Below are 27,805 nucleotides of genomic sequence, written 5' to 3'. Positions count from 1 at the left end.
AGATTTGGTGGTGCTAGGGATTGAACCTAGGCCCTTGTGCTTGTGAGGCAAGCACTGTATTGACTGAGCTATATCGCCAGCCTAGATTTGAGGTTTTTTTTAAAGACTATATATATACTGAAATGACCTTATTTAGTTTAATTTCCTACCCAGTTATTTCTTTTTCCTCTCCTGTAGCTGAAGGGACTGAATAGTGGGAAGCTGCCACTGCTGCTGTTTTTTTTTTTTTTTTTAATAATCCAAAGACTCTTGTAAAAACTATACCTCATTAATCACATGGACTGGAAGTACCAAAAAACTGGGATGTAATCTCAGCTTTATTTTTTTGATGTTTTAAGTTTTTAGTTGTCAACAAATCTTTATTTATTTATATGTAGTGCTGAGCATCAAACCAGTGCCTTGCACATGCTTGGCAAGTGCTCTGCCACTGAGCTACAACCTTACTTGTTGTTCATCATAACTTGTTACTAATTTTATTTTGACTTTTCAAATTTTTATTTTTATTTTTTATGCTGAGAATGGAACCCTGGTACATACTAGGCAAGCACTCTCCATTGAACTATACGTATACTTCAACACTCAAGTTACTAAATTGTTGTTTTAGCATACATTACTTTATAATTTCTCTGTTGCTATTTAAATCTCATTGTACAATAGTCATAAGATTATAACCAATAATGGAAACTACTTACTGTTTAAGTAGTTTTTAATTCATTTATTGTGGTTCTTTTCACCTTTAGTATGTACTCACTAATTTGTTGTATAGTTGTGTAATTCACTTTACATAGCTAAGTCACTTCAGTTTTTTATGGTTTTTAAAAATCAACATTGTCTTCTGTAAGTAATCTGTTCTGGTTCAACTGATAATAAATTAGGTACTTTTTGTATTTGTAAAGAGAATGATTATATTCAGCTTGTATAATCTTGGTTCTGAATAAGATTAAACATGACTTCTATTTAGGTCAAAGAAAACATTTTTTGAAAACTTTCTTTTAAAAAATCTTCTGGTAATCTTTGAATGCTTCTATGTGGAAACATGTATTTTAAGAGTATATTTCAAAGTATTCATACTTTAGCTGTAACAAGTAAGCATTTCCTTTAGGAATATGGTTACTGTTTTTTTCCCCCAAATTTGAAAAGTATTTTACCAAAAGTATTTCATTTCATACAAATGTAATTGTAATTTAGAAGTGTTACATTTTATTTTATGAATACTTAACCAAATCAATGATTTTTTAAGTGATATTCTTTTATTTTTCAAACATTTACATATAAATCTCAGACCCTTGTGCCTCTTTACAGGTTGAAGCATACTATTTTGAGCTAATTTTATTGTCAGATGTATTAAAGAAACCTTAATTTACCTTTTTTTTTTTTTGTGTGTGTGTGTGTATATGTGGTACTGGGGATTGAATCCGGGGGCACTGTATCATTGAGTATATAGCTTTTTTAATTTATTTTTTTAGGTACTGGAGATTAAACCCAGGGGCATTTTACTACTGTGACATTTTATGTTGTGACTTTTTACTACTTGTGACTTTTTATGTTGAGACAGGATCTCTCTCACTAAGTTTTGAGACTGGCCTTGAAATTGGGATCCTCTTGCTTTGGCTGTCCAAGTAGCTGGGATTACAGGCATGTGCTTCTGTGTTCAGTTTAAAGTAACCTTAGTATTTGTATTGCAGTATTTTCTTCAAAAATGGGAGCTAATCCTGCTTTTTAATATTTTATTCTTTTTTTTCATTTTTTTAATTGATTGTTCAAAACATTACAGAGCTCATGATATATCATCTTTCATACATTTGACTCAATTGGGTTTTGAACTCCCCAAATACATATTGCAGACTCACTTCTGTTACATACTCACATTTTTACATAATGGCATATTAGTGACTGTCGTATTCTGCTACCTTTCCTATCCCCTACTATCCCCCCTCCCCTCCCCTTCCCTCCCATCTTCCCTCTCTACCTCCTCTGCTGTTGTTCAATTCTCTCCCTTTTTCCCCCCTCCCCCTTGCCCCTCATAACCTCTTATAATTTTGTGTATCACTGAAGGTCTCCTACCATTTCCATATGCTTTCCCTTCTCTCTCCCTTTCTCTCCCCCCATTCGTCTTAGTTTACTGTTAGTCTTTTCCTCATGCTCTTCCTTCCTGTTCTATTCTTAGTGGCTCTCTTTATATCAAAGAAGACATTTGACATTTGTTTTTTAGGGCTTGGCTAGCTTCACTTAGCATAATCTGCTCTAATGCCATCCATTTCCCTGTAAATTCTATGATTTTGTCATTTCTTAGTGCTGCATAATACTCCATTGTGTATAGCTGCCACAATTTTTTTATCCATTCATCTATTGAAGGGCATCTAGGTTGGTTCCACAGTCTAGCTATTGTGAATTGTGCTGCTATAATCATTGATGTGGCCGTATCCCTATAGTGCGCTCTTTTAAGGTCCTCAGGGAATAGTCCGAGAAGGGCAATAGCTGGGTCAAATGGTGGATCCATTCCCAGCTTTCCCAGGAATCTCCATACTGCTTTCCAAATTGGCCTCACCATTTTGCAGTCCCACCAGCAATGTACAAGTGTGCCCTTTTCCCCACATCCTCGCCAACACTTATTGTTGTTTGACTTCATAATGGCTGCCAATCTTACTGGAGTGAATAGGTATCTTAGGGTGGTTTTGATTTGCATTTCTCTGATTGCTAGAGATTCTTGGGAAGTAGGGATTCTTTGAGTTGTTATTTGAAAATCCATTTTTTAAGCATAAAATATAATTTTACCTATTTCTGCTATATCTAGAATTTCTGAGCAGGCAGAACTGAAAAAATTTCCAATTCCTCTTCACTGCCTGCCATAAGATGCTGTAATACTCAGCGTACTTTGTGAGGTACAGGTAAAACCTAATGTTACAGCAGATTCTCCTATTGGGTCTACTGAAAGCTAGATAATGATTGAGCCAGGTGGTAGAATGATACAATCATGGGATAATATGGAAACTACCCCATATCTTGTTTTGGCTGAAATTGAAGAGGTAGTTGAATTTCTTTCTTTCTTTTTTTTTCTTTTTTTGATACCAGGGATTGAACTCAGAGGCTCTCAACCACTGAGCCACATCCCCAACCCTATTTTGTATTTTATTTAGAGACAGGGTCTCACTAATTGCTTAGCACCTCGCTCCTTGCTAAGGTGGCTGTCTCAGCCTCCTGAGCTGATAGGATCACAGGCATGTGCCACTGCACCTGGGGAGGTAGTTGAATTTCAAGTGAATTCTATTAAGTATACAAGGAGAAATGGCTTAATGAGTAAACATTTCTGTCATTTATAACTTTTGAAAAGTGATCTTTATTAATCAAATAAAAATTTTTGAGAAACATTTGTATTTCCTACTGTCTTTTATTTTCTTGCTTTACTTTCTAAACTACATCATCTCTGAGTTATATATTGAAATTCTTTTCAGTCTTGAGGTATTCCCTGCCTCCACCCCTAGTATATCTTTTTTACTCCACTAGATGGGGTGATTAATCATCTTACTCATGCCTGAAACCCTGCTCCCCATGGTGATCTGGCTTTTCTAGTCTCCTTTGCCATACTTTCTTCTTTTTTCTCCAGGTATTATCTGAACTACTTTGGTTTTGCCTTGTAGTTTTACTCCTACATTTCTTCCATTCTCTATCTACTCACTTTCATTCTCTATTCTTTATCTGTCTTTAAAAGCATTTCTTACATTATTGTTTTGTGGAAACATTCTACTTTTTCCTCCTCTTTTTGCTCCTTTAACACTATATATTCTGTAGAATTTTATCTTTTCTGTAGGCTCATGCTACAGTTGTTTTACTTGTATGTTTTTTTCCCTCCTTAATGATAGCTCCTTTGTAGTTTATTTTTTCTTTACCTTCTCCAGTTTCTTACATATTATGTTAGGTACATAGAAGGTATTCAATAAAAATTATATCACCAGATGAGTTTCCATATCTATTCTCCACCTTGTGTACGTCAGTGTTGTTCTATTTAGGTGATGGATAGACATTTCAAATTTGAATATCAACCATGAAAATATCCTTTGTTTTTCACAATGATGTAATCTTCTCTTCCATATCTTGGTACATGGTAACCCTCTTTCTGTAATATTATCCTCCTACTCTTTTTTTCCTACCTGAAAACACTTACTTTTGAGTTTATCTTAATGTTCCTGTAGCATGATATATATTCATGTCTCCAGTGACTGTTATAGTATCTGCCAGTCTAAGTCTGCCACTGGACTAAATGCCTGAAGAGCAGAAATGCTTCCATTTACGAGTTCCCAGTGTATAACAGTGTGCATGGCAATAGTATGTCAGACAGAGTTAGAGGAATGGATAGGTAGGTTTTAAGTAGGATTTTGTATTCCTTCATCTTCCCATCAAAATCAGTAGAGATGTTCATAAAGAATAATTTGGATAGCAAATAAATATTTTCATAATGCCAATAGTAATATTTTTCTAATCACTTAAAAATGTAGCAATAAATTAAAAAGGGAAAGAGAATATTTCCACTTATAGTTCAAGTCTTTAATAGAAAGAAGGAAGTTATACTTACATAAATATAATTACTGGAGAAAACAGGGTATAGACTAGTGCTGCCTTAGTCCAGTGGCTTTCAAAATTTTTGCTTGAAAAACATTGTATCTCTTCAACTGATTTTAGGCTAATGGCATTTGATATATTTTGTCAAGAACATAAATAGTTATAAAGGGTCTAATTTCTAGGTTGTATGTTGTGATTGTTCATTATTATTAAAATTTTAGAATTGAGATATTGTCACTGAGATATATGGGACTTAAACATTTAATACTGTTGAGATCTATAGCCTTACTGATTTTTTTTTTTTGTTACTGAGAGAACTCTTGAAGTCTTCAATTAAAATTGCGTATTTCTATATTCTTTCAGTTCTCTATCAGTTTCTGTTGCACTTATTTTGAAGGTCTCTCATTGCATGTGTATACATTTAAAATTATTATGTTATCTTGTTGAAAACATTTATCATTACAAAATATGTTTTATCTTTGAAGTCTATCCTGTTATTAATATATCCATTCTAGCTAGGTATATTACTTTTACATTTTTTTGGGGTGGATATTGGGGAATGAACTTGGGCACTCAACCACTGAGCCACATCCCCAGCCCTATTTTGTATTTTATTTAGAAACAGGGTCTTACCATGTCGCGTAGCATCTCACTGTTGCTGAGGCTGGCTTTGAACCAGCGATCTTCCTGCCTCAGTCTCCCATACCGCTGGGATTTCAGACGTGCACCACTATATCCGGCAACTTTTACATTTCTTTACCTGCGTTTTTGTATTTTTTGTTTTTATACCTTTATTTATTTGTTTATATATGGTGCTGAGGAATGAACCCAGGGCTTTACTCATGCAAGGCGAGAGCTTACCACCAAGCCATAACCCCAGCCCTGCATTTTTGTATTTTTAAAGTGAATTTTTTATAAGCAGCATATAGTTAGATATGCTTGCTTTTTAAATCCAATTTGACAATCTGGGCCTTTTAATTAGAATTTTGACTAATTTATTTAAATGTAGTTATTGATGTGGTTGGGTTTAAATTAGCCATCTTGCTGTGTATTCTCTGTTTGCCACACTTGCTTTTTTTGTTCCTTCCTCTATCCCTATTTCATTTTTTAAAAATATTTTTTTTAGTTATACATGGACACAATATCTTTATTTTGTTTATTTTTATGTGGTGCTGAGGATCGAACCCAGGGTCTCTCACGTGTGAGGCGAGTGCTCTACCACTGAGCCACAACCCCAGTCCCTCCCTATTTCATTTTGTTATCTATTTTGTTTGCTTTAGGATTCTATTTTATCACCACTATTCACCTTTTACTTATGTTTGTTTATTACTTTAGTTGTTATTTTAAGGTTTATAATGTATATTTTTAGCTTGCCACAGTGTGCCTTCAAATGTTATGTGGCTTCTCATGAAATGCAAGACTCTTTCAAAAATATACTTTCATTTCTCATCCTTTATTTTAGTATATTTTTTTCTACACAAACACAATGTTATACTTTTACATTACATGATCTGCCATCATTTAAAGATAATTCTAACACAAGTTTTTTCATATGCCCTTATAATTTTTATTTTCAGTATCCTCCATTTCTTTTTTAGATCCAAATTTCTTTTAATTTTTTTTTTAAAGAGAGAGGAGGGGGGAGAGAGAGACAGGGAGAGAGAGAGAGAGAGAATTTTAAAATATTTATTTATTTATTTTTGGCAGACAACATCTTTTTGTTGTTTTTTTTTTTTTTTTTTTTGTATGTGGTGCTGAGGATCGAACCTGGGTCACACGCATGCCAGGTGAGTGCGCTACCGCTTGAGCCACATCCCCAGCCCAGATCCAAATTTCTATCTGTATCTTTTTCTTTCTTTTTGAAGAAATTCCTTTAGTATTTCTGGTAGAAATTATGTTTGGCAACAAATTTTCTAGGTTTTGTTTTTCTAAAAAGCCTTTATTTCCCATTGTTCTCCCCCGCCCCCTTCTGTTTTGGGACTGACTATTAAAATCAGGGGTACTATACTGCTGAGGTACATCCCTGGTCCTTTTTGTTTTGAGATAGGATCTCATTATGTTTCCCAGGCTGACCTCAGACTTGGTGATCCACCTGCCTCAGCCTCCTGAGTTGTTTTTTCTTTGAATTTTGAAGGTTATTTTCCTCATCATACAGGATTCTATGTTAATAATTTCTTTAGCACTTTAAAGACCTCATTCAGTTCTCTGGTATACATAGTTTCTGAAGTGAAGTTTGGGGAAATTCTTATTTTGTTCCTCTCTGTATGATTTACCTGTTTTCTATAGCCACTTCAAAGATTTTTAATAAATTATTTTCAGCTATTTGGTATGATAGATATAGGTATGGTTTCCTTTGTGTTTTTCCTTTTTGTTTTTTGAATTTCTTGAAGCTTTGTATAATTTTTTTAGGAAATTTGGAAAAATTTTTGCCATTATTTTTTCCAATAATTTTCCTCCCCTCTCTTCCTTATTTTGAGGATCTGTTTTCATGTATAAGATCTAAGATATTATCCCATGGATTACTGAGACTTTGTTCATCTTTTTTTTTTTTTTTCAAATTTTTATTCCATCTTCAAGTTTTGCTGCTTTTCCCCTTACACTGTCTAATATGTTCATCTCATTCCTGATATTAGTGAGATTTATTTAAATTTATTTTCCATGTCTTGAATTTTCATTTGGGCCTTTAAAAAATTCCATTTTCTTTCATTTTGTTCATGTTTTCCTTTAACTGCTTTGGACCTGTGATAACTTTTAATGTCTTTGCTAATTCTATATATCTATCATCTTGAAGTCAGATTTTATTGACTGATTTTTCATTTGATTATAAGTTATATTTTTTTCTTTTTGATGATTTTTGATTGTGTGCTGAACAATGTGAATGTTACTTTGTTGAGTATCTGATTTTGTGTCTTGTGTCTTCCTTTCATGAACAGTAGGATTTTCTTCTGGAAGGCAGCTTAGTTAGATTAGTTTGGTTGCTTGAGAATGACTTTTGATGTTAGAGCAGTTTTATCTTTTTTTTTTTAATTAAGAGATGGGGTCTTGATATGTTGTCCAGGATGACCTGCAGCTCCTGGGCTTAAGCATTTCTTCTTTCTCTGCCTCCTCAGTAACTGGGAGTACAGCACCATCACTCCCAGCTAGAATAGGTTTGTCCTATTAAGGCATAGTCCTGCTAAAATGCCCTAGTGATCAGTGAAGACTCTCCAGCCTGGCTGAGGAGCTCTGGAATGATTTTGAAGCCCTGTGTGAATTGAAACTATTCAGCTCACAAGCACCTTAATTAATAGAACTAGTAGAGTCTCAAACTACATGTGTGCACTTTAGCATTAACAAAACATGAAGAGGACCTTGTGCTCTTTTTCAACATAGCACCTTTCACTTTGAAATTCTGTCCCTGAACTTCCAGACGTTTCCGCATCTCTGAATTGTAGTTCATCCCCTTAGCTGACTGGAATTCTGCTTATCACTCGGATTTGATATGTGCCTGGCAGAAAGCAGGGGCAAATCCTTGGGTTCACCTTTCAGTGTGAAGATTCTGATCTTCTATACCACTTAAATCTTAAAGGGTACATGTTATATAATTGAACAGCATTTATTTTTTTTCTTTATGTCAGTGTCCAGTGTGAGCAGGTCTTTTTCTGGTTTGTGAGAACCGTGGTTGAGAGGAACTGATCATTTGGTTCTAGCTGTAAATGTATAGTCAAGTGTATTGGGTTCTCTGAAGGCAAAACCAACATGTAACTTATCTGTTTGGTATTGTTTGTTTAAACTTTTCAAACTAAATTATGAATAAGTGCTTGGACAAAAAATGATGAGCTCTCCCATATCCTTGTGTGTTTCTAGGTGACTGTAACTACCTAATACACAACCATGGAGTCCATGCTTAATAAGTTGAAGAGTACTGTTACAAAGGTAACAGCTGATGTCACTAGTGCAGTAATGGGAAATCCTGTCACTAGAGAATTTGATGTTGGTCGGCACATTGCCAGTGGTGGTAATGGGCTAGCTTGGAAGATTTTTAATGGCACAAAAAAATCTACAAAACAGGTAAGTTATTCTGTCTAGTTGGAAAAAGAATACATGCTAAGTACTGTAAAGTATGTGTATGTATTTATGGACACAATATCTTTATTTATTTTTATGTGGTGCTGAGGATAGAACCTTGTGCCTCACAAGTGCAAGGCAAGTGCTCTACTGCTGAGCTATAACCCCAGCCCCTCATGTATGATTTTTATGTTAAGAAGTACCAAAAGTTCTTAAAAAAAAATCAAAAGTTCTTTAATGGATTCTTCATTCTGCTCTTTGTTTTTCATTTCATCTTATAAAGTCACCAAAAACAAAAATTTTAAAATATTCTCTGTGCCTCCTGCTTTACAGATATGCTGTTTGACATACCATGCTAACCTACTTTTGTTTACTTAATAACAAAGTGTTACAAATACCACTTTACTTAATAAAGTGTTATTTAAGCATATTAAAAGATAATAATTGCAAAATATATTTTAGGATAAAAATTGCCATAGCACTTAAGTTTTCTTTTACATTTGTCAATAAATTATCAGGAAAATATCTATTTAAATACTGCTTTATAGAAAATAGACTTCTAAATTTTTTTATGTGTGTTTACCTGATAGCTTTTGCCATTAGAAGGGGATAATAGTTGTGGGATATATTTAGTAGTGTGTTTTGAGTTATATTATTTTGTAGTCATTTGTTTTTTTGGGACTAACTCTTCTTTTAGGGAAGAGTAGTTTGAGTTTTTTTTCTCCTTTAATTTGGCTTAAGAGATCAGCAGATGGTTCTTAGTATCATTAGTGTTAAATTTTATTAGCAGCTTTTTGTTGGAATTTTTAAGATATAAAAAAAATCCAGGTTTAAAATCTCTGTAGAAATAAGATCTTTTTTTAAAAAACTTTTTTTTAGTTGTTGATAGACATTTATTTTATTTATTTTTATGTGGTGCTGAAGATTGAACCCAGAGCCTCACATAGGCTTGGCACAACCCCAACCCAGAAATAAGATCTTAAAAAAAAAAAGTCTAAATACTGCTAACGTTAAGTGTCTCCTGTTTAGCGCATATTTTTTTCCCCCCAATGCTGGGGAATTGAACCTAGGGTTTTGCCCATGCAAGCTAGGCAACCATCTACCTCTGAGCTATATCCCTGGTCCATTTAGTACACTCTTATTCTCCAAAACCCAACAATATTTCTGAGTTAAAAGAATCCCTTTAAAAGTATATTTAAGGCTTGCATTCCCTTTGAAAGGTTAGGGGTATTTTTTCTTAGGGTTATTTCAAATTTATATAAGTATCTGGTGAATTATAATTTTCAGATCATGTACAGTTTTTGACTTTTTAATCTAGATGGTAAATTACTACTCTGTGAAGAATAGTAATTACAGCACCTATAGAGTAAATAAAACAAAGTAAATATTTATGAAACCTGGGATGTCACAATATAAAAAATTAGTAAACAACAATTTACTTGTGAACTTGGTAATTTCGTTGTACCCGATTGGACACATTTTTGTTAGTATTCTGGTTTTACGTTCCCAGCAAAAATCAGTAGAAATTATTCTGCTGATATTTACTGTTTTTGAAGGGCATTCATTCCAGAATTCCTCATGGTGAATAATTTATGAAAGTAAAATATAGACTTGCTGAGAATCATCAGTGTGTAATTGTTTTCATTTTTAAGTTAAAAAAATTTAATTTAATTTTGGAGTGCTGTTATTAGAAACTTATTCATTTGATGAGAATATGACTATTGAGACTGACAGTTTGTTTAAATAATTTGTAATGAAAGTAGCACATAATTATAATTTCCATCTCACCCATATACCTAATTTTTTCTTCCTTTCATGTAGAAAAATAATTCTACATTTTGAAATTTCTTTCATCTAGTGTGTGTGTGTGTGTGTGTGTGTGTGTGTGTGTGTGTGTGTGTGATGCTAGGGATTGAACCCATGGCCTTGTGCCTGAGAGGCAAGCACTCTACCAACTGACTATATATATCCCTAGCCATCTTTCAACTATTTTATACCAAGTTTTTTTTTTAAATTCCTTTTTTTTTTTTAATAGGGCAACTGTGGTGTAATTTTGTCTTCAGAGTTGTATACATTGGCCTGGTACATATTTTTTCCTCCTGACTGCTTCATGAGCTCCATAATACCTTTAGTTAAATAACTTATTAGTTTCTGTGAGAATAATGAAGACTGGTTGGTTTTTAAAGTTTTAAACATAATAAATGTTTCATTGTTCATAGTTTATCTAGTCTACTAAATGTAGAATTGAACTTAGTTCATTAAGTATTAAAAAACATCCATTTGTTATTTAGATGCCATTATTTGTGGGTGGAACTCACAAATATATTGTGCATGAAAGCATAACTAAATTATAATAAGTAAACAAATTATACTTTGTTTTAAAATAAAGGAGACCATTATGCAAAGCTTGATATATTAGTCAAGTTGCTTTGATTAAAAAAAATAAAAATTATTTGTAGTAATTTTAAGGGGTATATGTTGCTACGTTTCAGTCTTCTCAAAAATCAAGTTATGTTTAACTTATTATAAATTAAAATTTACTTTTTATTTCATTGTTTTGAAGGAGTATTATCTCAAAATCAGATGGAAGATGAAGAGTCTGATGTTTGGCAGTTATTACTGCCCAGTCACAAAGGGTCCAGAAAATAGAGATCATAGGAAACATCTGTGTTTCAGAAAATGTCTTTGGTGGCTCTTAAGAGAGAGGTTAATGGAGGTCATGATTGCGGTTAGAGAATCCTAAATGCATTACTTTATATCACATAACTTATATTTTATTTCTTGAATGATCTGGTTTTCAACAAAGTTCACCTTTATAGTAAGCAAGGATCTTTTAAAAAAAAAACATATAAATCAGGTCTATTTCAAATGAAACATCCTCAGTTGTGACAAATATTAGTTTTTAGAAGAACTTTATAGTCTTTGTTTTCTTTTTTAAATTGGGCTGTTGGAAAAACATACTTTTTAGTGGGTGTCTTTTCTTTCAGTGTATTTTAAAGAATATGCAGTGAATAAACGATAGGAACAATTGCAAGCAAATATTGCACATATTTTGTTCTAATCAATTATTGTGTAAAAAGACTCAATTTTTTTATCATTACTTTATTTTTGTTTTTAATTTTTTTTAATCAACAAATCATTTATAAAGGAGCAATCTATAGACTGTGAAAAAACATTTGCAGTACACACACTTGTTTACAAAATATGCAAAGACTGGAAAACTCAACAATCAGCTAATAATGCAATTAAAAATTAATAAATCACATAAACAGGTGTTTCATTAAAGAGAATAATCAAATGGCAAATAGGCATATGTAAAAATACTCAGCCTTTTTTTGTTAGAGAATTTCACATTAAAACCATAATGGGGCTGGGGTTGTGGCTCAGGGGTAGAGCACTTGCCTCTCACTTGTGAGACCCTACGTTCGATCCTCAGCACCACATAAAAATAAATAAGTGAAATAGAGGCATTGTATCCAACTACAACTAAAAAATAAAATATTAATAAAACCCCAAACAAACAATAATAGGTGGCCAGGCATGGTGGTTCACGCCTGTAATCCCAGCATCTTGGAAGGATGAGGCAGGGATTGAGAGTTCAAAGCCAGCCTCAACAAAAGAAAGACTCTAAGCAACTCAGTGAGACCCTGTCTCTAAATAAAATGCAAAATGGGGCTGGGGGTGTGGCTCAGAGGCCAGTGCCCCTGAGTTCAATCCCTGGTTGCTCCCCTACCCTCCCACCAATAAAACACAACAACAACAAAAACAAACCATAATGGTTTTCAACAAAGTTCACCTTTGGTACAATACACATGCATGTGCCTGTGCGAGATATCTCTCTCTCTCTCTTTCTCTCTCTCTCTCTCTCTCTTTCTCTCTCTTTCTCTCTCTCTCTCTCTCTCTCACACACACACACACACACACACACACACACACACGTATAATTTTTTATTTGCAAAATAAAAAATGTTAACAAACAATAAAATAAATCTGTTGCTGTGTACCATATGATAAATGAGAGAAGGAACAATTGCAACAAAAGCATTCCACAGTCTTCTCTGAGCCTGGCAACAGGACTGTTCAATATGTTTTCCAAAATATTAAGTCATCAAACCTATCATTTACCCAGTTTTTCACTGATCTTTATGTAGCAAATATTACACATTACTGCATACAGGAAGCAGATGTTTCCTGTGATCTCTATTAATTCATTTAAATATAAATGGTCTAGATATTATAATTAAAAGGTATAAGTGTTCAACATGTGTAAAAAGCAAATAGTAGTTATATGCTCTATGCATATGTTACTCTTTAAATATCAATACACCAATGTGTAAAAGCAAAAGGAGGGGAAAAACACCATGAGAAATCTGAAATAGAGCTATTAGTATAAAATTAATTTCAAGAAAAAGTATTCTCAGTGATAAAGGTAAACATTTCATAACATAATATTGTAACTTCTTCAAGAAAGTATAATAATCCTAAGTGTAAATGTACCTAATAACAATTTCAAAGTGCTTGAAGTAAAAATTAATAAAACTAGAAAACAAATCCACAATCATTTGGAGATTTTAAACCCCCTCACTTTGCTGGAAGGAGTAATGATTTAGAAGGCTTAACAACATTAATCAGCCACCTTTACTTATTTGTTATTTCCAGAAAACTATATATAAAAATGATATGTAGGGGCTGGAGATGTGGCTTAAGTGGTGGTGCGCTTGCTTGGCATGCGTGCAGCTCGAGTTTGATCCTCAGCACCATATACAAACAAAGATATTGTGTCCACCGAAAACTAAAAAATAGATATTAAAATTCTCTCTTTTTCTCTCTCTTAAAAAATGATATGTAGAAAATTAATAAGGATAGACAGTATTCTGTCATAAAATAAGCTTTTTTTTGGGAGAAAATTTTAAAATTAAAAGACTCAAATTTAAACTACAGTTAATCATTGTCTAAAGATGTACTGGATAGTTGCACTTTGTCATCTTTTATGTATATTTTAAAATCATAATGAGAAGATGAAAAGGATTTTAATTTGAAATAATAAAATGCTTCTAATGAATTAATTGCTTATCTTTATTGACTTTAAGTCGGCAATAAACACTGGAGATGCTTCTACCAAGATCTAGCTTTGTTTTTTGTTTGCTTTTGGTCTGCTAGTGATCCACTCCAGAGCCTCACTCTTCAAGCACTCCACCATTCAGGCACACCCTATCCCCACCACTAAGACATTGTTGCTTGCTTCAGAAAGTTTGTAATGTATAGATAGAGACAGGCAGGACTTTTATGGAAGTGGCATATATGTGTTAGCAGATTGGGTAGGACAGGTTGATTGTCCCTTATGAAATGCTTGGGATCAGAAATGCTTACATTGAGTATCCATAGCCAAAACTCTGAAACTTGAAACTCTTTGAGGATCTCAGCTTCAGTTTTGGAGCATTATGAATTTCATATTTTCAGATTGGAAATGCTCAATCTGATAGCAAAATAATAAAAGAGAAATACAAGTTGGAAATTGATTATGATATATTCTGATGAAAGGTTTTAAAATATAGGCTAAGAGTTTTAGGAAATCAGTATGGGGTCTGAAGAGTTATTAACATAATTTTGTTGAAATTGATTAATTTTAACTGATTTGAATAAAGAGAAAAGTATTTTTAAGATAGTTAGTTGATAACCTGTTCTGTCCTGTGTAGAAATCTGTCATCTTTTACCTTAAACAATAAATGAGTCTTTGAAAGAATTTTATGTTGTTTATTTTTCTTTGTTCTTTTAAGAGTGGTAAAACTAAGAGCTCAAGAACCATTTCATGTGATCTTTTTTTAAGGCTTAAAACATCTTGAAAAAATAAACACATTTAAATTAGATGCATTTATAAAATGTGTTATAGCAGAACACTTACTAAAATAAGATTTTGCGCATGATTGGTGCCATAGGAACTTGAACTTCTAGGTCATTTTTTTTTAGTTCAAATTAATATTATATAACACTCTTACTTTCTTCTCTTATGTCTCTTAATGATCAAAAGAGCTAGGTTGATCTGTTTATACAGGTTGAGCATCCCTAATCCAAAAAATCTGATATCTGAAATGCTTCAATATCCAAAATCTTTTGAGTGCCAATATGATGCCACATGTGGAAAATACCACACCTGACCTCATGTAGCAGTCAAAATGTAGATGCACTAAAAATCTTGTATAAAGTTACTTAAGTCTATCTGAGTAAAGGCATGTATGATGTAAATGGAATTCCAGATTATGCAAGATTTTAGAATCTGAGAATAAAAGCCAAATCTGAAACACCTCTGGTACCAAACATTTCCGATAAGGGACACTCAGTCTGTATATGAATGTTATTTAAAGCTGTCACTCAACTTCAGTGCTTTCTTTCCTGAAAGCATGTACCATGTTTACTGTTCCATATTTGTCTCTTTGCTATTTCTGAGGAGACAGAGTGGCATATTGGCCCTAGAATTAGTCTACCTGGGTAACTGAGTCTTGGCAGTTCAGTTTTTGCTGTAAGATCTTAGATAAAACATTTCCTATGTTCTCTTTAGATGAAAACTCTGGGTCTCATACCTTTAAAATTATTTAGATTTATTAGTCATAAAGGAAGCAACATTTTAATCAGAAAGGTATTATAATGGTGCTAAAATTTTCATGGCATTAGTTTTTATTTCTAATTGTAAACTGCTGACACTCAAATATAACTATTATTTTTATATAGTTCTTGATTAAAATTAGTGACACAATTCTTTTATTAGGAAGTGGCTGTTTTTGTCTTTGATAAAAAGCTGATTGACAAATATCAGAAATTTGAAAAGGATCAGATCATCGATGCTTTAAAACGAGGAGTCCAGCAGTTAACACGGTTACGACACCCTCGACTTCTTACTGTCCAACATCCTTTAGAAGAATCAAGGTAAATTTTTTATAGAAATTTATATAGGAGACTTTGTGAAAAAAGTTATAAATAACTATATTTGGTCTATTTCAAATATCAGTGAAAAATTGTTACAAACTGTCATTCTTATATATTAGTTTCCTAAAATTTATTTGCATTTTGCATGTATTCTCTTTTTTTGAATATTGATAAAGACTTACTTCACATTTGCCTTGAGTCTGTATTTAAGTGTCTTTTCTATGCTCAGCATTACAGTAGTCAAAGTGGAAGGTGTAAGAGAAGTATGGAGTATACTCACTGCCTGAAAATGTCTGCCTTGCTAATTTGCTAAAATTTCTTGTCTCCTTTTTATTGAGGCAATATTTGAAGACCAATTTTGTGTGTGTGGCAAGTGCATTTCCAGACATTTAATCTTCTGTTTTTTTTTTTTTTTTTTAAAGAGAGAGAGAGAGAGAGTGGGGCACAGAGAGAGAGAGAATTTTAACATTCATTCATTTTTTCTCAGTTCTCGGCAGACACAACATCTTTGTTGGTATGTGGTGCTGCTGAGGATCGAATCCGGGCCGCACGCATGCTAGGCGAGCGCGCTACCGCTTGAGCCACATCCCCAGCCCTAATCTTCTGTTTTTCCCAGATGTCAATCCATAGCTTTCATTTACTTTACTATGTATTTTTTCTTGAGGATGATCTTGGGAAATATTGCTGACCAGAAAATGAAATTTATGTAATCTTGACTAGACCGTCAAGCCTGTGATGCTTTTAATAATCCTTTAGAAACCCTAGCTTTATAAAACCTTTTCCATATTATTCATAGCCCAAATTGTTTTATTTGCTCCTTCTTAGCAGACTATATTCCCCTTTTAGTTTAGGATCCTTACTCAAGTGATTTGCCATTTGTGTTCTGTGGTCCCTAGTATTTTAAGGATAGGATAGGAACAGGCAAGTAGGGTACACAACTGTCAGAGTTCCAAACTTCTCATCTCCCTTCAGGTACTGTAATTTTGCTTTTATCAGTTTGGCATATTAGATTTCTTCAGAAAATTCTTACACTAGAATCTTTACTAATCAGCCCCTCTAAAAAAGCAGGAGACCGCCACCACCACCTAAAAGAAGACAGAATTTACCATGTGAAAACTATCCTAAATGTTTTTACATTGTTTTACTTGTTTAAGTTTCACAATAATGTAGGATGAGGATCGGAGATATTACTTAAAGCTGGCAGAGATGTGATTTCTGAGCCCACTTTTTTTTAAACTGTACCATGCTATGCCTGCCCAGAAATTTGCTCATATGTCTCTTATCATAAAAATATTCTTATTACTTGTATCTACAGCGTATATCTCATAATTATATTTTTAAATTTCTCGAGGCAACCAGTATGTTACGCTTTCTCTGTCTCAGCAGCTTCTTTTATAGTGAATTAAACATTATAGAAATAGAATTTTATTGGTAAGCAGAAAGAGAGAATTCACAGATTACTTTAAGATATCTTAATTGTGAGGTTGTAAAAATTGTAGAAACATTAATAGAAATAGGAACACTTTAGAAAAGGAAAAAATAGGTTCTAGTCATTAATGAATTAGTAATATTGAATGGCACAGAAGTTATCCAAAGGAAATCTCCTACAGAAAGGATAATTCAGATGAAAGTTCAGAGTTGGTGATGTGTATGGGAATAACAAAGGCAGTAATTGAAATTTTTTTTTTTTTTTTAGAGTGAGAGAGGGGGGAGAGAGAGAGAGAGAGAGAGAGAGAGAGAGAGAGAGAGAGAGAGAGAGAATTTTTAATATTTATTTTTTAGTTCTCGGTGGACACAACATCTTTGTTGGTATGTGGTGCTGAGGATCGAACCCGGGCCGCACGCACGCCAGGCGAGCGCACTACCGCTTGAGCCACATCCCCAGCCCAGTAATTGAAATTTAACCAGATTAAAATGGATTTTTTTTCAAGAACATGAGTAAAATGAGCAGTAGACTGAGGAATGTACTTTGAAATGTAGGGAGGTTGAAAGAGCCAGGGAAGGAAAAAGGAGAAATTATTGTCATATGGCAGGAGAAAACCTGGCAGCATTTTATAGAAGCCAAGGGAGAGGGACAAAAGGACCCTATTGCACTGGAGACTGAGGAATGGAAAGAAAATAAGAACTGAGAAGAATCATTATGCTTAACTAGTTAGAGGTTATTAGTGACATTCAACAGTTTCAATAAGATGGCAGTTTGTAACCAGAAAATGTAACAGAATCCAAAAGACATGTGGGTCAAGTCCTGTTGGAGGAACTCAAAGGAAGATGGTTGAGGAATCAGTAATACACTCAGGTAAAGTTTAAGGCTAATGAGTTTATTCGTTCATGTTTAATGAACTGTAATTTTTTGTGAAGTAGAAAGTGGCTACTAGGTAAATAGTAGATAAAGAGAACCATGGAATAAAGAATGAAATAAGAAGACTGTGAATAAATGTTATCGAATGTTAAAAAACAAAGAGAACAAGGTTCAAGTATACTTTGTGTAAAAGAAACCTGTGATGGTCATTACAGGATTAAAATTTGCCTAGTAAAAGATAAATAAGGTGATAGTTTATTGTTGGTCATTGGGAAAAAGAAAGGAATCACATATAACAAGGACTGAATTTGTTGTACAAAGATACTGGGAAGCTAAGTTTTGGTGGAGGTGGTGAAAATAAATGACTGGTAAGAAGCTGTGTTTGGGAAGTGGTCCTTAAGAACATATACCCTTTTCAATGTGATTAATAATAATAGAAATGAATTTTCATGAAAGATTGTAAGGCCTTAGAACTTGAATGATAATCATAGATTTTTGATGTGACTAAGGATGATGTTTTGGGTTGAGAGAGAGAGTATTTGAGCAACTTTCAGAACCGTTCTGTAAAAGAATGCCTTAGTGTCCTCTGGGTTAATGAGCTGAATCCTAGGCATAAAAACAAGATAGCATCCTTCATAATGACTGAACAGGTAGGAAATATAATCCTTTTCTCTTTCAATCTTAAGTAGATCTGTCTCTGTCTGATATATATTGAATATATGTGGTTTTGTTTGAAAAATAGGTTCAAGGCAGATAAAAGGTTATTTAGATATTATAGACATGTGAAACAACAAAGTTCATATTAGTGGCACAGAAACTTGGTTTAGCCTTGTTGCTATACTACCTTGTAAACCTTCATTGCCAGAGCCCAAAGCCTAAAGCCTAAAATGTTAGGGCTTGAGCCTCAGATGGTTGGTAATTGTAACAGCAATAAGAAGAGTTTATTGAACATGCACTAGGTGCTTTGCTATATATTTTATGATTATCTCATTTGATCTTCACAGTAACACTTCAAGGTGCATCTGTTACCGTCATTTTACATATGGTCATAGTGAAGCTCAGAGTTAGGGTGTGCAGTGTCAGTAAGGTGGGAATAGGTATGCTGGAACTTGAAATCAGATATTTATCTTTCTTTAAAGCTTGAGTTCTTGATCATTACTCTATAAAGCTATTGAATGTCAGTATCTAATGTTTTCTGGATTTTAATTCTTTACACCAAAAAGCAATGATTAAAAAAATTTAAAACTGCAACACCTTTCAAAAATAGATAAAAGCAAAGTTGCTTTGATTGTAAGTAAGAATGGGGGACTGGAGGTATGCCTGTTCCTTTTCCTGATCCTCTTGCTCTTGAGGTATCAGTGGGAATTCTGTAGGTTCCCTGAGTAGCATATTGTGAAAATTACAGCTTTAGAAATAAGGATATCATATGTACAATATAACAATTTTTAAGTAAGTTTATTGGTTTCCCATAAGGAATATCAGTCATTGAAGAAGTTAACAGTTGAGATAATATCTTATTTCCTGATGTTTTAAGTTAAAAAAAATGTATTAGTTGTTATAACACTTAGTTTAGAAGATTGATTTATCCAGGATAATTCATATATAAAGCCTCCTGATATTGTTTGAAATGTTCTATAACTATGCTGAAATTTACAAATCTAAAATAGTCTACCTTATCAATAGTTTAATAGGATTTCTAATAGTTTCTAATAGGATTTCTAATGTATATTTGATTTTTATAATGAATAAAAAATGATAGTAATAACTCTTTCTTTTTGAAAACAGGGACTGCTTGGCATTTTGTACAGAACCTGTTTTTGCCAGTTTAGCCAATGTTCTTGGTAACTGGGAAAATCTGCCTCCCTCTATATCTCCAGACATTAAGGATTACAAACTTTATGATGTAGAAACTAAATATGGTTTACTTCAGGTATGTATTTTTATTTAACATGTAAAAGTTTTTCATTTAAGGTTATTTTTGGCTTTTTCAAATTTATTAGACATTGTAAATTATTTTATATAAACCTTTCATTCTTGTTAGTAATTTGAAAACAGTTTCTGTGTTGTATAATTTTTTTTTTTGCAGTTTATTGTTAGGCTTGGATAATATTTTAAATATATAAAACTGATAACTTTGGTAAACTTTGAGGAGGGGAACTTATTGATTGGTTAATGGGATGGGTTCCTTTTGATTTTTTTGAATTTTTATTCATGTAAGTAATTTCATAAAGAAAATTATAAGTTGAAATATAGTATTGAATAATAATATTACTTCTCTAAAAAAATTTAGTAGATATCAAGAGATATTATTGGCTTTTCCACATACTTTTAAGATTTTTCTTTCTTTTCTTACCAGAATAATATCTTCAGCTCCATATAGTAGATTTATGTAACAGATTCTGAGATCCTGGTGGACAGAGATCATTTTATTGATTGACTGATTATGGTACTGAGGAGTGAACCTAGGGAGCATTTTACCACTAAGCTATACCCCTGTCCTTTTGTTTGTTTTTGAGAGGCTGTCACTAAGTTGCCCATATTGGCCTTGAACTTGTGGTCCTTCTGCCTCAGCCTCCAAAGTAGCTGGGATTATAGGTATGTGCCACCTTGCCTGGCCATTTTATTTATTGTTTAACAGCTAGCTGTAAAACATAATTGACATACTTAATAAGCTGCACATATGTGAAATTTGACACATGTACTCCTACGAAACCATCACCAAAGTCAAGATAATACACATATCCATCACTCTCCAAAGCTTTCTCATACTCCTTGTATCCTTTCCTCTCTGTATCTTGTCCCAGGAAGTCACTGACTTGCTTTCTACCCCTATGGGATCAGTTTGTATTTTCTAGAATTTTATAAATGGAATCCTATAGGTGTGTGTTTTTTTAATCTGGCTTCTTTCAGTTAGTGTAATTATTTTGAGGTTTACCCATATCATTGTATGTATCAATAGTCGATGCATTTTTATAATGGAGTAATAGTCCATTGGATGCATATATCAGTTTGTTTATCCATTTATCTGTTGATGGTCACTAGCATTGTTTCTAGTTTTTGGCTAATAGCTAATGAAGCTGCTGGAATATTTGTGTACAAGATTTTGTATGGACACAGATACTTTAATTTCTTCTGATTAAATAAATAGCTGTGAGTGGAATGGCTAGATCAAATGTTATTTGTGTGTTTCACTTTTTAAAGAAACTGATAGACTTTTCCCAAAGTGGTTATACTGTCTTTCATTCCCATTAACAGTATAATGTGAATTAGTATAATTAATATATCTTTGTTAAAAACTCTGTTATTTTCATATATTTTTTTTCATGTCTTTGTTAAAAACTCTGTTATTTTCTTCCTTTTATTTTTAACAGGTGTACATTAGTATCTCTAAGTGGTTTTAATTTGTATTTCCCTAATGAATAATGATACTTATTATATTTTCATATGTTTCCTTGCCATATGGATATTCTCTTTGGTGAATGTCTGTTCAGACATTTGCCTAGTTTTTGAATGTTTTCTTATTAATGAGTTTTTAAGATTTCTTTACATGTTGTAGACACAAATCCTTTGTCAGATATATAATTAATAAATATTTTCTCCTAGTCTGTGGCTTATCTTGTCATTTTCCTAACTATATTTTTTAAAGAATGGTGGTAAAATTCCATCTTTTGTTATTTTTAAATGTACGTTTAATCCATTAAATATGTTGACTTGTTGTACAGCCAAGACTACCATCCACATTTACATAACTGTTTTCATCTTGCAAAACTGAAACTGTACCTGGTAAACAATAACTCTTATCCCCCACATTCCCCCAATTCTTGGCATCTACAGTTCTACTTTCTGTCTCTGTGAATTTGACTACTCTGTATACTTTATATAAATAGAGCCCTTTGTAATTAGCTTATTTCACTATGTCCTCAAGGTTTATCCATGTTATAGCATGTGTCAGAATTTCCTTCCTTTATAAGGTTGAGTAACATTCCATTGAATGCGTGTACCACATTATAAGCAATTCATTTGTACTTTAATCTATCAACTGACTCCTGATTTGCTTCTATGCTTTGGCTTTCGTGAATAATCTGCTGTGAACACACACACACACACACACACACACTCTCTCTCTCTCTCTCTTTGAACAACTTTTTTTTTTTTGTGTGTGTGTGTGTGTATGTATGTGTGTGTGTGTATGGTGGAGGTACTAGGGATTGAACCCAGGAAGATTTTATACCCCCAGTCCCTTTTATTTTTTGTTTTTAAACAGGTTCTTGTAAATTGCTGAGGCTGGCCTTGAACTTTGATCCTCCTGCCTCAGTCTCCTGAGTTGCTAGGATTATAGCTGTGTGTCATTGTGCTTGGTTAAATCTCTATTTAAGATCTTGCTTTCAATTCTTTGGAATATATACTCTGGAGTAGAATTGATGGGCCATATGGGGTTTCTAGTTTTAATTTTCTGAGGAGCCACGATAAAGGAGTTACCTGTTTTCTATAAAGCCTACATCATTTTACATTTTCACTAATAGTGCATGCATATGGATTTTAACTTCTCCATATCCTTGCCAATATTTACTGTTTTCTCTTTTTACTTTAGAGTATCTAGCCATCCTGTTGGATATGAGATGGTATCTCATTGTGATGTTATAGTTAAAGCTTTGTCCCAGGGTTTCATAAACTGACTTCCAGACCACTCACGTATAATCGAATCAAGCCTTTATTGAAGCACACCGGTGGCGGCTGACCAGAACATAAAGCTGTTCCCCTGATCAGCCCCGAACAATTGCAAGGGCACTCCTTATAAGCCTGAAAACCGCAAAAGGGATGTTGGGGGGGGGGGGGTCTAGCCAATGCAAGCAAGCCAGGTTACAGAAGCAGGACAATGTAGTCAAGCGGAGGGAAGCCTAACCAATCACAGTTAGCCCAGTCACCCCAGTTACAGAAACAATACCCCATTAGGTAGTTCCGTGTTCTTAAAGGTTTCTATAGCAAAAGGAAAAGAACATCTTGCTCCAGTCATGACTCTTCTACTTGGCATGGTTGTTTTACAAGATGAAGTCATAAAACAAAATGGAGTCACATTTGCTCCTACTACCACAGTGATTTGATTTGTATTTCCTAACGATTACTGACTTTGAACATCATTTCATGTGCTTATTGGTCATTAATATATCTTTGTAGAAATGTCTAGTCAATAAGTCCTTTGCCCATTTTTGAATCTTTTTTTTTTTTTTTTTTGTGTGTGTGTGTGTGTGTGTGTGTGTGTGTATGTTATCTAATTGTAAGAGTTCTTCATATATTCTTATTTTTTTTTTGGTACCAGGAATTGAACCTGGGGTGATTAACCAGAGCCATACCTCTAGCCCTTTTTATATTTATTTGGAGGTAGGGTCTTGCTGAGTTGCTTAGGACTTCGCTAAGTTGCTAAGGCTGGCTTTAAACTTGCTATCCTCCTGCCTCAGCCTCTGAGCTGCTGGGGATTATAGGTGTGAGCCACAGTGCCCGGCTCTTCATATATTATTGACATTAATCTCATATCAGATATGTAATTTGTAAGAGTTTTTTTCCATTTTTTGGGTTGCCTTTCACTCTGTTGATTTTGTTCTCTGATGCACAGAAAAATTTAAATTTTGATAGTCTCTTTTATAAACCTTTCCTTCAGTTGCCTCTGTTTTTAGTGTCATAGTCAGTAAATTATTGCCAAATCCAATGTCATGAAGCTTCCCTGTATTTTTTTTTTTTTAAGAGTGTTATAGTGTTAGGATTTAGGTTAGGTGTATGATCCTTTTGAGTTTTTGTTTTTTGTTTTTAGTGTTGGGGATTGAATGCAGGGTCTTGTACATGCTAAGTATTGCACACTACCCTAAATTACACATCACCCGGCCATGACTTAATTTTTATTTATGGTGTAAAGTAAAGGTCCACCTTCATTTTTTTGTAGGTGGTTCTGTTTTCCTAGTACCATTTGTTGAATTCTATTTCTTTCCCATTCAGTGCTTTTAGTATCCTTGTCAAAAGTCATTTGACCACATATACAAAGGTTTATTTCTGGGCAACTGATTCTGTTTCATTGATTTGTATATTATAGTAACCATCTGATCTTTTTTTTCTCAATCCTAAAATTGTTCTAAAGATTCCTGAGATTATTAAATAAAAACATGTGCCAAATCTGTGCCTGAAATGTACAATAAGCAAAAAATTTATTTTTTCTTACAAAAATAGGGAATCTTTTCTAAATTTGATAAACTTTGTATATCTTGAAATTTATACTTGGTGAATATATATTTTTGAAAATGTGAATTTTTTTTTTAATGCTAGAGATTGAACTAAGGGGTACTGTAGTACTTAACTACATTCCCACATCGCCATCCCCTACCTTTTATTTTTTTAGTTTGAGACAGGGTTTTGCTAAGTTGCTCAGGATCTTGCTAAGTTGGTGAGGCTAGCCTCGAACTTGCAATCATCCTGCCTCAGCCTTCTGAGTTAACAGGTGAGCTCCACCTCACCTGCCTGAAAATGTAAATTTTAAATGAACTTCATGAGTTCAAATGTGTTGTAAATGAAGAACATCCTTTTTTTTGGAAAATACTATTAAACCTCTTAATCTTTGTTTATTGTACTATTCACTTAGTAGTATTTAGGCAATTAGAAGTAGCAGGTTGTATTTAAGAGTGGTGAAAAGTGAAATTGGAAAGATAGAAACATGTCTTACTGGTGATGGGAAATAATGAAAAATTGTAAGCAAGGCAAATGACATGGTCTGAAATGTATTTTAGAGCTATCAGTCTACAAGACCAGAATTTTGGGATAGGGAAAGCATATGGGAAATAATCCCTACAACATAGAGTTTGATGTCAGGATCAAATGTGTGAATTTCTAAATGTTTATATAGTATTTACATATAGGAAATAATAAGTAATAGTTTGGGTTCAATCTAGCTCTGGCAAAACAAAACTAAAAAAAAAAGGGCCTCATATATGTTAGGCAAGCACACTATCATGGAGCTGCTTCCCTAAGCCAATTAATGACAGTTTTTAAATAAAAGTCCTGCTCAGAAATCAGAGGAAGGAGGGGCTGGGGATATAGCTCAGTTGGTATAGTGCTTGCCTTGTGTGCACAAAGCCCTGGGTTCAATCCCTAGTGCCACAAAAACAAACAAACAAAAAGATTAAAAAAAAAAAAAAAGATTTCAGCAGAAATCAGAGGAAGGACTAGAGGCACAGAGTGCAGTCAGGCAGAGGTAGACTAGGTCCTGAAGGCTGACTAGACATATAGGGATTAGAAGTAGTGTGGAATCTTATTAAAAAAATTTATATTTCACAATTTGAAGTAGTCCACAGAGATCTATATAAATTGAGTAACCTGCTCAAAGTTTCATAGGTGGTAAGTAAGGAAGTAGGGACACAAACCCAGATATCTTCTAAAATTGTGCTATTTGCACCCCCCTTTTTTTTTAACATGGACACAATATATTTTGTTTATTTATTTTTTATGTGGGGTTTAGGATTGAACCCATTGCCTCACATGTGTGAGGCAAGTGCTCTGCCACTGAGCCACAACCCCAGCCCTCTTTACACTCTTTAAGTGTTGACTTGTCTTCATGTTGATAACTGTAAGTGGGGATTTTTAAAGAGAATTAATTCTCAAGTTGGACAGCTATATTGTTAGAATAGTTCTGGGTGCTAAAAGCATAGGGGTGAACAAATCAAAAAATCTTTCTCATTTGGAAACATATTATCATGTGGGAATACAGTAAATTGGATTTGATGAAATGATGTTAAGAAAAAAGGAGGGAAGGGAAAAGAGGAATATTTGGATGAGAGAGAAAAGGGATGTACTTTTGAATGGGATAGTTAGAATAACATCCCACTGAAAAGGGGGCATTTGAGAAAAAAACTAAAAAAGTCAAAGAAGCCATATAGGTAACTAGGGGGAAAGAATGATTTAGGTAGAAAGAACTTCAAGTATAAAGTCTCTGAGACAGGATCATGCATGAACTAAGGAATAGTGAAAATGTCCAAGGAATAGTGAAATACCTATAGCACTAGAGAGGAGTAAACAAGACCAGTTGTAGGAGATAAGATCAGAAAGCTATGGCTTGGGTTGGGTGCGGTGGGGTGGGTAGGTCTTTTACGCTAGATGAATACTTTACTCTGAAAGGGGAAGCCTTTAAATGATTTGAGCAGGAAAAGTGACATGATCTGGGTTATATTTAATAGATTACTCTAGTTACTGTATTGAGGATTAAAGTGTGTAGAAGGGCAAGAGCAGAAGCAAAGAGATAAGGTTGGTGGCTGTTAGAACAATTCCAGTCAGAGATAATGATGGTCCAGAGCAGGGAAGGTAGATGGTATATTATGACAGTGGAGGTAGCAGATTTGCTATATAAGAAAAATAGTGTAGTACAGGATAACTTAGGTTTTTTTTGTCCCAAACAACCAGAAAAGTGAAGTGATTATTAATAGATACCAGAAATACTACAGGAGGAAAGAATTTGAAATCATGAGAGAAACTTGATTTGGATTCCTCTGAGATTGAGATACTTATAAAATTCAAGGGGAAAAAAGTCATGAAAGTAGTCAGATAATCAATCTGAATTTTAGGACAAAGGCTCAGTCTGGAGACATTGAGAATAGTCAGCATATAGGTGATAATTTTTTTTTCACAATACCATTATTTATTTATTTTTATGTGGTGTTGAGGATCGAACCCAGGGCCTAGCACGTGCTAGGCGAGCGCCCTACCACTGAGCCACAGCCTCAGCCCATAGGTGATAATTAAAGCGTTGGGAACATCAAGAAAGTGAGAGTAGATGGCAAATTGCAGAGGTCCAAACATTGTGTCCAGGACATTTGGAAAGTAAGGAGGAACCAGCAGAATAGACTGAAAAGCAGTGCTCAGTGGAGTTTGAGGAAAACCAGGGACAGTGTTATCCTTGAAGTCAAAATCTACTTCTTGCCCAAATCTACTTCTTCTGGAGACAAAAAACTAGTCTTTCATTTTGTTTCACATATTTTGTGATAATATCAGGTATAGATATAAAAAAATTAACCAAATATTAATCCCATGTGAGAATAAATGAATATCATCTGAATAGTTGAGAATAGCACAATACTGTTCAGAAAAACTGAACTAGTATGTAAAGTCTTAATACTCACCATCTGTAACTCAATAGAAAATTCCCTCACTTTTTGAACTCTGGAACTGAATGAATTTGGATAGGAAAAGGTGTTTTTTCTTCTGTTTATGTGCATGTATAAAGGAAATTAATAGATAGTTGTACTTTGGTTTTATAGTTAGATTCCTCCCCCCCCACTAATGCTTAGATTGTCCTGCCAGCTGAAAATATCTAAACTTTTGCATTTATGATGTGATTTGATTGCTAGGTGTCATTAAAAGCTGTTTTTATTGGAAGAACCAGCAGTAATTATGATTTTTTTGGGGGGGAGTGTTATACTGTGAATTGAACCCAGGTCCTTGAACATCTGGGCTGTATTCCCACCCCTTTTAAATTTTGAGAGAGCATCTCACTAGGTTGCCCACCCTTGCCTTAAGCTCCCTCAGTCTCCCAAGTAGATGGAATTACAGGTATGTACACAATGCCTAGCTAATAATTATGATTTTTATGACACATTGTATTGTTATAAATAGAGCTTTATGTAATAGAAATTTTTTTTTCATTTATAGGTTTCTGAAGGTTTATCATTTTTGCATAGCAGTGTAAAAATGGTTCATGGAAATGTTACTCCTGAAAATATAATTTTGAATAAAAGTGGAGCCTGGAAAATAATGGGTTTTGATTTTTGTGTGTCTTCGACCAATCCTTCTGAACAAGAGGTAATGAAAGTTTTATTAGTCTTTGAGTTTTTTAAAGCCATGGAAATTTGTGATTATATCTAGAATGGACTAGAGAATCTAGTGTAACCTTTGTTAAAGGGTACATGTAGTCTATGTGGTACCATAGTTTTTTTTTTCTTTTTGTTTTAG

The 27,805-nt window shown here is 33.7% G+C and overlaps 1 protein-coding gene and 1 non-coding gene across 4 annotated transcripts in view; one reads left to right on the top strand and one right to left on the bottom strand.

Annotated features, from left to right (window-relative positions):
* Scyl2 (SCY1 like pseudokinase 2) overlaps positions 1–27,805 on the top strand; it is a 61,398-nt gene that overhangs the window by 3,177 nt on the left and 30,416 nt on the right. For all 3 annotated transcript variants that reach the window (XM_078052939.1, XM_005322377.5, XM_078052938.1), the window contains exons 2-5: positions 8,404–8,607; positions 15,368–15,525; positions 19,610–19,754; positions 27,506–27,655. In XM_078052939.1, coding sequence (XP_077909065.1) covers positions 8,431–8,607; positions 15,368–15,525; positions 19,610–19,754; positions 27,506–27,655 — 630 coding nt within the window. In that variant the 5' untranslated portion in view covers positions 8,404–8,430. The remainder of the gene's footprint in view (positions 1–8,403; positions 8,608–15,367; positions 15,526–19,609; positions 19,755–27,505; positions 27,656–27,805) is intronic.
* Positions 5,722–5,794, bottom strand: Trnav-cac (transfer RNA valine (anticodon CAC)). The gene has a single exon. It is a non-coding gene; the product is annotated as a tRNA-Val (tRNA).

Source organism: Ictidomys tridecemlineatus, chromosome 6 (genome assembly GCF_052094955.1).
Source record: "Ictidomys tridecemlineatus isolate mIctTri1 chromosome 6, mIctTri1.hap1, whole genome shotgun sequence".
Taxonomy (NCBI): Eukaryota; Metazoa; Chordata; class Mammalia; order Rodentia; family Sciuridae; genus Ictidomys; species Ictidomys tridecemlineatus.
The sequence above is the reverse complement of the archived record's forward strand: the minus strand, read 5'-3'. Positions and strand labels throughout refer to the sequence as shown.